We start from the raw sequence: 15,268 nt of genomic DNA, 5'->3' as shown, positions 1-15,268 counted from the left end.
GCCTCCCAAGTAGCTGGGACCACAGGAGTCCGCCACAACGTCCGGCTATTTTTTGGTTGCAGCCATCATTGTTGTTTGGCGGGTCCAGGCTGGGGATTCGAACCCGCCACATTAGGTGTACGTGGCTGGCGCCTTAGCCGGTTGAGCTATAGGCACCGAGCCACCAGTAGCTTCTATTTCAGGTAACTGATTAGGATTCTCTGTATTTGCCTATCTATACTTGGGGTTGGCTACTTTTCCTGTGATTTTAATTCTCTGATGGGTTTAAGAAACATCATTGTTTTTTAGTTTGTTCAGCTGTTCTTGTGAGGGCAGGTGCTTGGAAAATCTAGAGAAAATGGATAAATTCCTGGACACATATAACCTACAAAGACTGAACCATGAAAAAATAGAAAACCTCAAAAAACCAATACAAACTAATGAGATTAAAGTCATGATAAAAAGTCTCTGATCAGGGGTGGTGCCTGTGGCTCAGTGAATAGGGCACCGGCCCCACATACTGAGGGTGGTAGGTTAGAGCCCAGCCTCGGCCAAACTGCAACAAAAAAAAAGCCAGGCATTGTGCCGGGTGCCTATAGTCCCAGTTACTTGGGAGGCTGAGACAAGAGATTTGGAGTTGGAGGTTGCTGTGAGCTGTGACACCACAGCACTCTACCAACGGGGATAAAGTGAGTGAGACTCTATCTCCAAAAAAAAAAAAAAGTCTCTGATCAAAGAAAAGCCTAGGACCTGAGGGATTCACTGCTGAATGCTACCAAACATTTAAAGAAGAATACCAATCCTTTTCAAACTCTTCAAAAGAATTGAAGAAGACCAGATGCAGTGGTTCACACCTGTAATCCCAGCATTCTGGGAGGCCAAGGCAGGTAGATTGTTTGAGCTCAGGAGTTTGAGACCAGCCTAACCAAGAGCAAGACCCCGTCTCTACTAAAAATAGAAACAATAGCCCAGTGTTGTGGTGGGTGCCTTTAGCTACTTAAGAGGCTGAAACAAGAGGATCACTTGAGCCCAAGAGTTTGAGGTTGCCTCAAGCTATGACACCATAACACACACACCAAAAGAATTAAAGAGGGAATACTTCCAAATTCATTCTATGAGGCCAGAATTACCCACAAAAACAAAACAAATACACAACAAAAAAGAAAACTACAGGCCAATATCACTGATGAACATAAAGTTGCTTGACAAAATACTAGGAAAGCAAATTCAACAATACATTAAAAAGATCATTCACCAGGATCATGTAGAATTCATTTCGGGCATGCAAGGATGGCTCAGCATATGCAAATCAATAAACTTGATATATCTACATTAACAGAATCAAGACAAAACCTAAATGATTATTTAAATAGATGTCAAAAAGCATTTGATAAAAGTCAACACCCCTTTAAAGAAAAACCTACATCAAAATGAGTATAGAAGGAAAATATCTCAAAATAATAAAGGCCATATGTGACAAACGCACAGCTAACATTGAACCAAATGGAGCAAAGTTGAAGGCCTTTCCTCTAAAAACTGGAAAAAGACAAGGATGCCACTTTTGCTGTTATTATTCAACATATTACCAGAAGTCCTGGCCAGAGCAATCAGGCAGGAGAAAGAAATGAAGAGCATCCAAATTGGAAAGGAAGAAGTCAAATTAGGCTTCTTTGCAGATGACATGATCTTTTTTTTTTTTTTTTTTTTTTTTTTTTTTTGAGACAGAGCCTCAAGCTGTCCCCCTGGGTAGAGTGCCATGGCATTACAGCTCACAGCAACCTCCAACTCCTGGGCTCAAGCGAGTCTCCTGCCTCCGCCTCCCAAGTAGCTGGGACCACAGGCGCCCGCCACAACGCCTGGCTATTTTTTGGTTGCAGCCGTCATTGTTGTTTGGCGGGTCCGGGCTGGGGATTCGAACCCGCCACCTTAGGTGTACGTGGCTGGCGCCTTAGCCGGTTGAGCTATAGGCGCCGAGCCAGATGACATGATCTTATGCCTAGAAAAAACTAAAGACTCCATCAAAAATCTGTTAGTACTGATAAACAAATTCAGTATAGATAGATGCAGGATATAAAATCTACACACAAGAATCAGCAGTATTTACATATCCTGATAACAAATAATCTGAAAAAGAAATAAAGAAAGCAATCACATTTATAATAGCTATAAAAAATGTAAAATACCTAGGAATTAATGTTGGCAGATAAGTAAAAGATCCATACTAGGAAAACTATAAAACTCACTGAAAGTAATAGGGCACCAACAAATGGAGATACTCAATGCTTATGCAATAGAAGAATTAATATTGTTAAAATGACAAAACAATTTACACATTCAATGAAATTCCCATCAAAATACCAATGACTTTCTTCACAGAAACAGAAAAATAATGCTAAAATATGTATGAAACTGTGAAAGACCCAAAACCCCAAAGTAATCCTGAGCAAAAAGAACAAAGCTGGAGGTATAATGCTACATGACTTTAGAATTTACTATAAAGCTATAGTAATCAAAACAGCATGGTACTGGCATAAAAACAGATACATAGATCAATAGAATGTCATAGAGAACCTAAATACGGTTCCATGCATTTTCAACCAACAAAGACATCAAGGACACATAAAGGAGAAAGGACATCTTTTTAGTAAATAAAAAGTACTGGGCAAACTGGATAACTGCAGGAGGTACCAAAAAATGTATACATATTTTAAGAAAGGAAAAACAGTTTTAAAATTATAATACTCAGTATATACTAGAAACAAAAGATGAATACAAATCATGTTTGAGCACCTCTTACATTGCATAACTCCAATGTGACTTCAGTATTACAATCTTAAAAATAGTTTTTTCCTTTCTTTTTTTTTTTTTTTTTAAGACGGAGCCTCAAGCTGTCCCCCTGGGTAGAGTGCTGTGGCATCACAGCTCACAGCAACCTCCAACTCCTGAGCTCAAGGGAGTCTCCTACCTCTGCCTCCCAAGTAGCTGGGACCACAGGTGCCCACCACAATGCCTGGCTATTTTTTGGTTGCAGCCATCATTGTTGTTTTGGTGGGCCCGGGCTGGATTCGAACCTGCCACCTTAGGTGTATGTGGCTAGTGCCTTAGCCACTTGAGCCACAGGCGACGAGCCAGTTTTTTCCTTTCTTAAAATGTGTATACATTTTTTGGTACCACCTGTATGTGCAAAAGAAGGAAACTAGGCCATTATCTCTTACCATACGCAAAAATCAATTCAAAATGGATTAAAGATTTGACTCTAAGACTTGAAACTATGAAACTTCTAGAAAAAAAAAACTGAGGAAACACTCTAGGATATTGGTCTAGGCAAAGATTTTTTTATATTAAGACCTCAAAAGCACAGGCAATTAAAACAAAAATAGGCAACTGGGATTATATCAAGCTGCACAGCTAAAGAAACAATTAATAAAGTGAAGAGACAACCCATAGGAGGACATATTTGCAAACTATCCATCTGACAAAGGATTAATGACCAGAATATATGTACAGATAAGGAGCTCAAACAGCTCATTAGCAAAAAACCAAGTAATTTAATTAAAATGGGCAAAAGCTCTGAATAAACATTTCTCAAAAGAAGACACACAAATGACCAGCATATATATGAAAAAATGCTCAATGTCACTAGCATCAGAGAAATGCAAATCAAAATCACACTGCAGTATCATCTTACTCTGGCTAAAATGGCTTATAGCATAAAGGCAAGTAATAACATGTGCTAGCAAGGATGTATAGAAAGAGGAACCCTCCTATATCTCCTACACTGTTGGTGGGCATATAAATTATTATTATTAACTTTTTTTTTTTGAAGACAAGTTCTCACTCTGTCACCTAGGCTGGAGTACAGTGGCATGATCATAGCCCACTGCAGCCTCAAACTCCTGGGCTCAAGTAATCAATCCTGCTGCCTTGGCCTCCCAAGTAGCTAGGTCTATGGCATTCACCACCACGTCTGGCTAATGTTTTTTTTTTTTTTTTTTTTTTTTGTAGAAATGGGTTTTGATATTCTGCTCAGGCTGGTTTCAAACTCTTGGCTTCAAGCAATCTTCCTGATGGACTGCTTGGCCAGTTCAGAGCCCTGACCCCAGAGCTCCTAGCAACACACAGAAGACTAAATTGCCCCAGTATTTACCACCAGGACAGAAAGTGGGGTCGGGTTGAGAGGCCAGGGTAGAACCCGGGGTAACATTGGGCCCTTCAGCTGTTACAGAGAAGAAAATAATGGAACCGACTCTGGTCTTTCATTTCCTATTTATGAGTGAAGGAATGGACTGCTTTGTGTAACTGGCCATTGTGGGTTTCCTCTACTGTTTGGGGCTGTTCTCCTCAGAAGACATTTCTTTTTATAGGATTTGGGCTGTGTGCTTTGAGAGTGGTGACTCACATATACTTCATTTCTTGAAAGAGAGGTGCTCTCCACACCTACTCCACTTATGCAAATTAACTTCCTCCTCCATTCAAAAAAGGAATAGACAGCCAAGGATTAGTGGAAGCAGAAGAAAATCCAAAAAGTGAAGGGAAAGAACTCTAAACCTAGATCTAAAAACACAGAAATTAGTTTCCTTGGGGAAATTTGAGAGGCTATTGCACCCATAAGACAATAAAAGATAACTATTAAAAAAAAAAAAAGAACAACTCAGGTGCTGCCTGTGGCTCAAAGGAGTAGGGCATCAGCCCCATATACTGGAGGTGGCGGGTTCAAACCCTGCCCTAGCCAAAAAAAAAACTTGAATAAAAACATGATTGCCAAAAGAAATTAGTGAGCTGGACAATCAGGGCATCTTTCTTGAATGAGAAGCAAAAACATTGTGAAATGGGAAAACATGAGAAAACCATTTACGTTCACACAGCATCTATCTGGTAGGTCTGCGGTAGACTGTGTTAGCTATTGTTATCATTACCCAGCGACCTTTCTCATGGCTTCCTCTGGAGACAGATATTCCCCTGGTGCCCCCACAGGGGAAGGGGTGGGAATGTGACTAAAGAAGCCCAGTAGGGGCCTCTCTCTGAAAGAGCAGGATTCACTTTCCCCTAAGGTTGTTAAGCTGGGAGTGTGTGAGCTTGGAGCTCTGAGTGGCCCTTTTCCAAGGCAGAGTAGCTGAGAGCCCTTGCCAATAGGGGAGAGAAAGGCCAAGAGAAAGAGAAACAAGAGTGGAGGGCTGGGGCTGGAACGGAGGTGGGGAAGCCATAAGGAGGGTGCAGAATGAGTGAACACAGAAGGCCAACGAAAAGGTTTGAGGCCTTGGATTCAGCAAGGCAGGAATACCCAGTCACATGAGCTAATGTGTTCTATTTTTTGGCCTAAATTGGTTATGTCTGTGTCACCTGCAACTGTAAACATTCTGATTCATGCAAGGCCCTTTCAGAAGAAAGAACAGAGACAGGAAGGGAAAGGAAATAAGCAAAGACTTAATAGAAGGGATCTTCCCTGAGCTGAAGGCAGACTTAGTCTTCCTATTTAAGGCCAAAGTGCCCTGCAGGACAAGTGAGAAGCCTCACACCTACACCCGTACACTCAAACTTTTTTTTTTTGCAATTTTTTTTCTAAAAATAGAAAAGTACTTAAGTATTTATGCTTAAGCGAGCATAAGATGGTCAAGTTTAAAAAGTCAAGTGATGTTTGTCATTGTGATACTGTGTTGGAGGATGATTCAAGAGTATCCATAAAGATTTGACCTATGAATTTAAATGTTCATAATGAAATGCAAAACACATGAAAAAATGAGCATAAAACACATACATAGCTTAAATATATATACAGCGAAAAGAATAATAAAAAGAACACCTATGCACCACCCCCACCCAGCTTCAGAAACTAAATATTATAGTACCATCAGCCAGCTTAACAGAATATTTTGCTTCAAGATAATTTGGAAAGGGGTGGGGGATATGGATGAAACAATATTTGCAATGCATTGATGATTATTAAAGGTAAATGATGAGTACTTGGGGTTTATTATAATATTCTATTTTTATATATGTGAAATATTTTCCACTAGAAACAAAAATAGAGAGATGGAGAGAGAGGCAAGAGTGAAAAAAGGGGGAAGGAAGAAGAAAGAAAAGGAATATTATGAACACTTATGAATACCTTTGAAACCTCTAATGTGTTACTCCCAGGGCACTGTGGTCTTTGCTTATTTAAATATGCCCCAATTTTTTTGTGTCCATTCTCCTTTTGATAAACATTGACCAGTCTGGCTCCGAGCATTTCTACATAAGCATGACTCTCCCACTGCACATGTGTTAGAATTTTTCTGGGAGTTTATTTAGAAGGGCAAATACTAGGTAAACTAAAGTATTTTCTAAAGTGGCTGTACTAATTTACCTTCCTTTAGTAAAGGAAGTATACATATTCTATAAAGATATACTTCATAACATTATCAGTCAATTATTTCTATAATTTTCAAATTTTATAGAATAAACATATATCAATGGTTTTAAATCTAGAAGTATCCTTAGATAAATAGATGACTACATATGACATAAATAAATGTAGCATATGCATTTTATGTAGACTATGCATAAAGTCTGCTGCAATGGCTCTTCCCAGTCCCTTTACCTCCAGGTCCCGTTTTCCACCTGCAGCTCCAGAACGGTCTGCAGGCGCTGGCAGTGCAAGGCCTCCAGGGTGATGTCCACGCTGCACTCCCCCAGAGGGTGAAGCTGGCCACTGGAAGGCTCAATATTGAAGGGAGACACCTGATCCAGATGCCAATCCAGAAAAATGAGGAAAGTGAGGATACTTAGCATTATAGAACAATTAAGGGTTTGCCATGCCCAGCCAGTGTCACCCCAAACTGTCCTCAGTTCTCACTGAGTCATCTAGAAGGAGGCAAGCAGGCGGGGGGACCACAGCTGCATGAGTCTCAGGGTTAGGAGGACAAAAACTGAAATCTGAATATACAAGCTAGAGGTCCCCAGGCCCTGGTCCAGATCTGAGAGAAGGTGCCCCAAGGGGAGTAGGGGAGAGCCGGGGAGCAGGAGGGGATCCCGGGAGCCACGCTGGTGAGAAGGGCAGAGGCCCTCTGAGCAGGCATGAGTCAGGACCCTAACAGGTTCAAGTGAGGAAGCCCACGTCATCATCCTGGAGAAGGGAGAAGCTACCTGTAGCTACAGGTAGCTACAGATTTTTCCTTTACAACTATGTCCTTCTCCTCACGCACCCCCGCCCTCCCCCCCCCCGCCCGCTTGGCCTCATTCATTCCAGGTCCACCCTCTCCCTACACTAGCACACAGGTAGAGGGGAAGGGAAAAAACTTGTAAAGAAAAGTGTCCACATGGGGGTGTGTGTGATCTACCTTGACTGAGAGAAGGGGCATGCTGGCTAGTAGGAGTATGACTGGACATTGAAAGGTCACACCAAGGGGGACGGTATCACTCTCTTTGGCCTCTCTGTTCTATGCAACCAAGACTATGAGTGCAGGGCTGTGGCTGCCTAGAGACAGGCAGCTGGGTCTGGCCTGCCCTCTCCCACCCCAGTCCACTCAGGCCCTAGGCACAGTTTGGCAGGGTAGACTGACCTTTACTGGAGGCTGCTCAGACCTCACACTCATAGAAAAAGAGGGCTCCATGCACTCTGGCCTGGCTCACTAGAGCTCAGGCATTGGAGTTTGGGGCCTAGGCTCTGGTGATAAGGAAAAAGCCACTGGCTTGATTTTGTGTATTTGATATTGCTTCCTTGGAGCCCTGGAAATCTGGGGGATGGCTGTAGTCTGGGGCTGGGTTTCAGTAGCTCTGAGTTCCCTACCCCAAAAGCATCTAACCAACTCCAAATCCCAACATTATTTTTGAGAGCTCAAAAGAACAGAGTGCAGAGAACTGTAGAAAAAGGATTTCCACCTGTCTTGTCTATGATATAAACCTTAAAAATACTATGAAATTGACAATTATTTCAACTGTAAAATATAGTTATACTTAGCAGTGGGAGAATAACACAGACTTTGAACTAGAAATGGGATATGATTCCACTACCCATCAGCTGTTTAGCCCTGGGGAAGCCCTGTGCCTTCTTGTCTCTCCTCCATCAAAGGAAGAGTTGGCTGAGGTCGCTATGCTTCCAGCTGTACTCTGGAAAATCCCAGGAATTCCTTGGAAGTGCCTTGGGATTCTGAGGACTAGGTTGTGGGGAGAGGCAGGATGGAGCAGGTGTGTCTAACAAGGGGCTCTCTGGGTGGGCAGAACAGTCACACTTAATTCTATATATTGGGCTTCTAGATAAGGTTTCATTTGGAGAAAGGGTTCCTGCCTAAACACAATGTAGACACCAAAGATACTGATGCCACCCTGCTGCCAGCCCCAGCCCTGGCCTTCTGTTGCTCTAGGATCCATGCTAGAAAATCAATGAGCCCTGGGAGGGAGGCACTAACTCTAAGCCTGTGTAACAGATACTTGGCAATGGCATTGGTGATTCAATATAAATTGTCATAACTTCTAAGTTTTGGAGTACCTAGTTAGAGAAGTGAAGCTGTTGGGTAAAGGGGCAAGAGCTCTCTAAAGTGGAAAGAAAACCCTGGAGAAAAGGACTTTACACTGGCAAATAAGGTATTTGTGTGGCTTGGACTGTCTTTTGTTGGCTTCTAAATGTAGAAGGAAAAGGGTGTGATGTTCTGACTGGGAGGGCAAGTGGGTAGGCAGAATGGGGACGTAGGTAGAGGGAGGGTGGTGTCAAGCAGGAAGAGGGAGGGTGCTGTCACCAGACACAGCCAGGGTCCCACATGTGCAAACAACTAGGGAGCCACAGCTATCAGGAGTGAAGAGGCATGACAATACAACTCAGGGTTTGCAGTTCGGGAGTAACTGATACTCTGTCTTCCTCCAGATTGCACATTGTGTTTACACATGATGACACAAAATTTAAATATGATGATTATAACAGCCACTTTCCCCCCTATTTTATAATAAAAAGAAAAGTGCTGGTTATATGCAAATAAATCTTGAATTTCCTTTTTAGAGCCTCTGGATTTGGGCCACAAGCCCATGCCTAGGTGCTCCTGGTGGCAAGTACTCAAACTACAGACACAATCCCCAGGAAGATGAGAACCTTCCTGAACCCTGGGCAGAGGAGGGAACGTGGCCCTTAGCACCAATAGCCTTGGAGGCTTCCTGCCCAACACAGCTGCTTTGGGCAGGAAACACCCCTATTTCCGAATCCAATATACAGAGGAACAGGAGATGCTGGTGGGGGGTTAAATTCAGCTATAGAGAGGAGCTGCCTCCATGACCAGGACAACAGGAGGCACTGCCAGGCAGGCCTTTCTTTCCTAGCCTCAAAGATCTGATCTGAATGTACCAGCACAAGCTGCCCTGTTCAAACCTGACACAATGAGTTCATAGGGGAAGAGGGCACAGGAGCCAACAGTATCTGACTTACATCTTCGGTCCTTTCTTTGAGGCAGACAGGGCTTTCCTTCATGTGCCACCTGGCTGGGAGCTGGCTGATGTTCTGGATCTCAATGGAGTTTGTGACTTTCTGCCCCAGGCGGAGGAGACCAAACTGAAGGGCTGAGACGTTGATGAACAGAGCAGGTCCCTGGGACACCCAGAGGGGTTTGTTGTTAGGCCACTTGAGGACAGGCTCTGGTCCTAGCCCTGCCACCTTTCTGGGCCCACCCAGCTCCCAGCCTCCATGTGCAGCACCTTAAAGGCTGCCTCAATGTGCAATACCACTGGCGAGGGCGAGTCTTTGATTTCACACAGCAGGTCCTGGCTTGTTGGGCCAGGGACACCCCCAGTAAAGTTCAACTCAAACTCCCTGACTTCATTGGGCTCTAGGAGAGATGAAGAAAGTGAGAGGTAGAGAAAAGAAGGGGGCAGTTTCCTTCCATGATTGGGTCCGGATGGCAAGTCTTCACTGATTTCTCATCTGCCACATGTCCCAGGCCTTGGCTAGAGAAGATCATAGGACACCAACAGCTCTACATGACTCCTCCCTAGCCAGCCCTGGGCAGGTCTCAACCCTTCCTGCAGTCCCCAAAGTACCTATGACCCCTGTGCAGGGTTCCACTTCAATGATGTGGCAGTCACTGATCTTCCCCCACATGTATCTGATGGCTGACTTGCTGTTGTTCCACATCTGAAAGACATACCATAATTGGCAGGCCCAGCTACTGCCCTTTTTATGCCAGTTCTATACCTGGTGAAGGACTAAAGGATTGTGGACTCATGCAGGGTCTACCTGGCACTTTCTTGGCTAATTCTTGTCTATCAGAAGCCATGAACTTCCCACCCCCCTCAGCACCTTCATTCCACACTGTAGCACATAGTGCCAAAAATGATGATGGTTTCCATAGCTCTAACTTTCAGAGAATCCTGGGAGGCTGATAAAATAAGACAGACATGCCTGGCCCAGGCATCTATGCAAGACAAATTTTGTTCAGGGGCCCTGAGAACAGCCTTGGCCTCCATGCAGTGGCCAATACCATGTACGTCTCCAGCTACAGCCTCCCTGTGTGCCCACCCACGCCCAGCACTGCCTCAGCCAGCCCAGGCAAGGGAGAGACAATGACCTACCTTAAAATTTTTCTTCACATTTATGCCAATGTAGTTCTCCCCTGGGATAATGAGGGCATATGGTTCTAAGAGAACCTGGAAAGGCTCTACTGAGCCTTTCACTTCAATTTCCAGGACAATCACATCATCCATAGGGTATGTAGTGTCCATCAGGTTCTCCACTTCTGAACTGAACACAAACCCAGCATGAGCTAGGAGCCGACATGCCTAAGAGCACCTCCCTGCAAGTCCCTGCTTCTGTCCTACATCTTTAGTCTCATCAAACGAAAACACTATTCAACTCGCAGCTCCCAAAATCCTAAATTCTGAGGTATCAGTCAATGACCTGAAAGATGATGAAGGCCTATGGCTATTGCAGCAGTATAGCCAGAAGGCCTGGAACATAAGCATTGCCCCACTGTCTCGAGGGACCACACTGTGCTCCAGCCTGGGCTTTCTATACCAGGCTGACTGAAGACCTACCCTGACAGTTTACACTGGAGTAAATCCTTCCCTCAGCAGTTGCCTCCATCCAGGGCCACCAGTTGGCTCCCTACAGGTAGCAATGTGCTGGGGCACAGCTCCAAGGTTCTTGGGGTGGCCTGGTAGTGAGTTAGTGAGCTCAGCATGCTGAACCATGTGTGCTGAACCAGACCTAGGTTGCCAGGGCAAGGCAAAAACACTCCCACTCCCCAAGGCCTGCCGGAGTCAGGTCACCCATTCATCCTTGCCTCATACCTCCCTCAGAATTCCCAAGGGGAAGAAGGCCCAGCTGCCCACCCCTTAGCCAGTCCCTGCTCACCTTACAAGTTCTGGGACTTTTTCTAGTACCATCTGAAGTACACTGTGAAAGTCTCTCAGCTGCAAGACAAATACAGTGCCCTGAAAACACAACTGCATTCAAGCAGTTTTTTCCCTCTCAAGCTAGCCACCAGAAAGTTCTTCTGAACAACCTGGGCTGTTTCCTTGCTATGTCTTTCCCATCCTAGGGAAACTGGGGTCACTGCCAATACATGAGCCAAGACTCAGGGGCCTGTAACAGCCAGCCCTGGGGTGCTGGAAGGAAAGGCCTCTTGATGCTAAATTACCCTTTGGTGGTACGCTCAGTATATCGGAAGGACCACATGGTCCCCAGACTATGAGGGGGTTGGATGGTGGCTCCTGAGGCAGACCTGCTGCTCATCCTAGTCCCAAACCTGCTAAAAGGGGCCCCAGGGATCCTCATCATGCCAGTTTGAATTCCCCTCTCACCTGCCCATGACACACATGGCTTCCTTCTACACTGGGGCTGTCACTGGGCTAACCCAGCCCTCAAGACCTTTCATGTCACTCTCTACGGGCTGTTGTAGGATAGGCGGCATGGTAACATTCTTTGACATAGAAATGTGGAAGACACCCAGGGTGTCTGTGGAAACAAGCCCAGGGTCTACCTTCAGATGGGCTGTGTCTGAGGTCAGGACCAGGTTTAACAAGCTGCTTCATCCTACACATGAGGCATGTATTCCAGCCACACTCTCAGCTAAGTGCCAGCCTCGGCAGGACAAGAGGGTGCCTCGGCAGGCTCAGCTGTGACATCAGTGTCATTAAAGAGCACAGATTGAGGGCCAAAATATCATGACCTAATCTTGTGTGGCTACTGAGGTAACACCATCTTAACCTCATAAGGAGAAAAGCTCAGGATGAATTCATGGTCTGCATGGGATCTGAGCACGCCCTTTTCAGGAATGATGGAGAAGGCAGTCTCTTTGTCTGGGTAGTACTTGATGCTGTCCATGCTGTAGGTTTCTCCAGGCATTAGGGGCTGCAAGTTGGGCTTCATGATCTGCCAGTGGAAGGCCAGCTCCACATGCCTATGGGGGCAACACTGACCATGAGTGGTGGATTCAAGGCCATGTCCCAGTCCTGCCAAGACCAGGTTCCTCCCACCCAATGCCTGGCCTTCCCTGTTCCAAGAGAGAGCAGGAAAAGATCTAGGAGAAAGTGACCAGGTCAGCCTTCAAGCCCTCCCAATGGAGGAGCCTGGAGTAGCTGGGTAAAGAGCAGCAGTTATCAGGGTATCCAAGAAGGATACGTAAGGGGGTCCCTCTCCTCCCACCTATGGCAGCTGGAGGTCAGAGTGACTCAGGAAGTCACACTCCAACCATTACACTGGATGGGTCAAGGCAACCTCTAGACATCAGGAAGATCTTCTGCAGTGTCTCCTACCACTCAAGAGTTCCCAAGGTTTGTCACATCAGCCCCACCCCTGTCCTCTGCCTCCCAGGACACCTGTGTCCGGAAAGATAATGTACCCACTGGCTGCCAACAGGAACAGTGACAAATCTATAGCAGTAGGATGGGCAGGACTCCAGATGTGCTGCTGATGGGCAGCTGTCACAGGGGAGGGATGGAAGACCAATCCTATTGCCAGGCTGGTAACAGAATCCTGGGTAATGCCTGTAGCTCCTAGGGAAACCTTGGCTGGAGGCTCTCTGAGGTCTGTCCTGGTATAACAAGGGTACTCAGAGATGGGTCAGGAAATAAATGGCAGTGAGAACTGAACCCACAGACCATAGTCTGTGTGACCCTGGCTTCTCTTGCATGTGAGAGCATGACCTCTTTGGAAAACTGTCCTAGCTAGGGGTGGTCCAGCATGATTAAGAGCAGCACTGTCTAATGTAACTTCCTGCAAGGATGGACATCTTATGTCCTTGCACTCTCCAATTAGATAGCCACTAGCTAGCTACATGGGGCTATTGAGTACTTAAAATGTGGCTAGTGTCACTGAGGAAGTAGATGCCTAATTTTAATTAATTTAAATTTAAATAGCCACACGTGGCTAGTGGCTACCATCAGGGATTGTATAAATCTGGATCCTTCCATCCAATCTGAAGATCCATTCTGTGCCCAAAAAGCCCCTCTCCCCTGGCTCTCAGAAGGAACTTCTTGCCTCACTGGGAACTCAGGGTCAGGTGAGGAAAGAGAAGGGCTGTGTGTTGGGGGCACAGATGGGGCAACTTACGTAGCATTTCTAATAATCAGCTGTTTCTTAGCTGTGGACAGAAGGTTTTCAGGCTCGAATCGTATGAAGTGCTGGGCTGTTAAGTCTGTGAGCTCTCCAGGTTCTGGTTGACTTTTTTCACCAGAAATATAGATCAGGTCCAGAGCAACCAACTGCCCGGTTCCTGACAAAGCAGGGTAGTAAAGTTATTGAGGTGTTACAAGGGCTGAAATCATGACTTTGTGGCCAAGGCTGCCATAGGACCCATGCCACCAGCCACACACAACTGGCCTTGGCCATGATTCCTGGTGTGCACACGAGGGGAAAGGGGACCATCAGCACAGATTCATGTCCTCACCTCTTTACAGACCAAAAGAAAGTGATTTTGATGACCTAGCACATAGCAGGCACTTAGTTCCTGCCAAGTGAAATTGGATAGACAGGTAGATGGGTACAAGGAAGGAAGGAAGGAACAAGGGCCTCTTGAGGCATCTTGAGGTGATTCAGCAGGGTGTCCCCAAACAATAAAAGATTTCACCCTTTGTCCCTCACTAGTAAGCTCTTTGGATTCTCCTAGAAGCCACACTGGCTTGGGACTCTAAGGTAAGACCAGAGTGAAGGGCCCAACACTAGAAACAGGTTCCTGGAGGCTGTAGCCCTAGGGCAGTTACTCCAGCCTTGACCCTGCCCGGGAGCACACACAAGCCCACCTACAATCACCAGCTCCTTTGTCTGGCAGTTGTCACACACGATGATGAAGGTCTGCTCTGCCTTTCCTAGGTTCTTTGGGAGGAATAAGACCTGGAGAGAGAAGGGTTGTTCTGTTACCTCCCATTAAAGAAACTTCCAACCCCACTTCCCACCCTCCTCTTCTCAGACACAAATTCCTCCCTTGGTGCTCTGCTTTTTTCCCTCTCCCTGCCACCTCCCACTTTACACCTAAGGGTGAGGGTTTCAGCTTTAGCTTCATGCCAGAATGATGCAGGGAAGATGCTGAAAAGATACGAAGGGAAAGTTCACAGTGACCAAAATACAAATGGCACTTTAACAAATGGAACATGTACCCTCATAATTTAAACAATGTAAATTAAAACTATCCAGAAGACCAGATTTTCACTCATTATACAGGCCAAGAGCAGAAAGTTAGCTGTCACAGATACAATAATTTTTTCCCCAAGCTGTACTCATCCCTAACCCCTGATAACCACCATTCTACGCTCTTGCTTCTATGAATTCACCTTTTTTAGATTCCACATATAAGTGAGATCATGCAGTGCCTGGCTTATTTCACTTAATGTAATGTCCTCCAGGTTGATCCATCTTGTTGCAAATGACAGTACATCCTTCCTTTGTAAGGCCAACTAGTATTCCATTGTGTGCATACATCACATTTTCTTTATCCATTCATTTGTCAATAGACACTTAAGTTGATTCCTTATCTTGTCTATGTGAATAATGCTGCAACAAACACTGGAGTGCAGATATCTTTTCAACATACTAATTTAATTTCCTCTGGATATATACCCGGTATTGGGTTTGCTGGATATGGTAATTCTATTTTTAATTTCTTGAGGAACTTCCATGCTGTTTTAGTAATGGCTGTACAAATTTGCATTCCCACCGACATACACAATGGTTCCCTTTTCTCTACATCTTTGCTAACACTCATTTTTCTTCTATTTGATAATAGCCATTCTAATAGGTAAGATTTCTTTTTTTTTTTTTTTTTTAGACAGAGCCTCAAGCTGTCCCCCTGGGTAGAGTGCCGTGGCATTACAGCTCACAGCAACCTCCAACTCCTGG

The 15,268-nt window shown here is 45.1% G+C and overlaps 1 protein-coding gene across 1 annotated transcript in view; it reads right to left on the bottom strand.

The window, feature by feature from the left end:
- Window positions 1-15,268, bottom strand: part of DLEC1 (deleted in lung and esophageal cancer 1) — an 84,858-nt gene that overhangs the window by 17,544 nt on the left and 52,046 nt on the right. The window contains exons 11-19 of the mRNA XM_003781896.3: window positions 14,176-14,266; window positions 13,487-13,649; window positions 12,143-12,335; window positions 11,288-11,346; window positions 10,507-10,675; window positions 9,976-10,069; window positions 9,634-9,764; window positions 9,368-9,526; window positions 6,557-6,696 (exon numbers count right to left, since the gene is read on the bottom strand). Coding sequence (XP_003781944.1) covers window positions 6,557-6,696; window positions 9,368-9,526; window positions 9,634-9,764; window positions 9,976-10,069; window positions 10,507-10,675; window positions 11,288-11,346; window positions 12,143-12,335; window positions 13,487-13,649; window positions 14,176-14,266 — 1,199 coding nt within the window. The remainder of the gene's footprint in view (window positions 1-6,556; window positions 6,697-9,367; window positions 9,527-9,633; window positions 9,765-9,975; window positions 10,070-10,506; window positions 10,676-11,287; window positions 11,347-12,142; window positions 12,336-13,486; window positions 13,650-14,175; window positions 14,267-15,268) is intronic.

The sequence above is a fragment of the Otolemur garnettii genome, unplaced genomic scaffold (assembly GCF_000181295.1).
Source record: "Otolemur garnettii isolate 467f Iridium unplaced genomic scaffold, OtoGar3 scaffold00002, whole genome shotgun sequence".
Classification (NCBI taxonomy): domain Eukaryota; kingdom Metazoa; phylum Chordata; class Mammalia; order Primates; family Galagidae; genus Otolemur; species Otolemur garnettii.
Note: the sequence above shows the minus strand (reverse complement) of the source record. Positions and strands in the feature narration are given on the sequence as shown.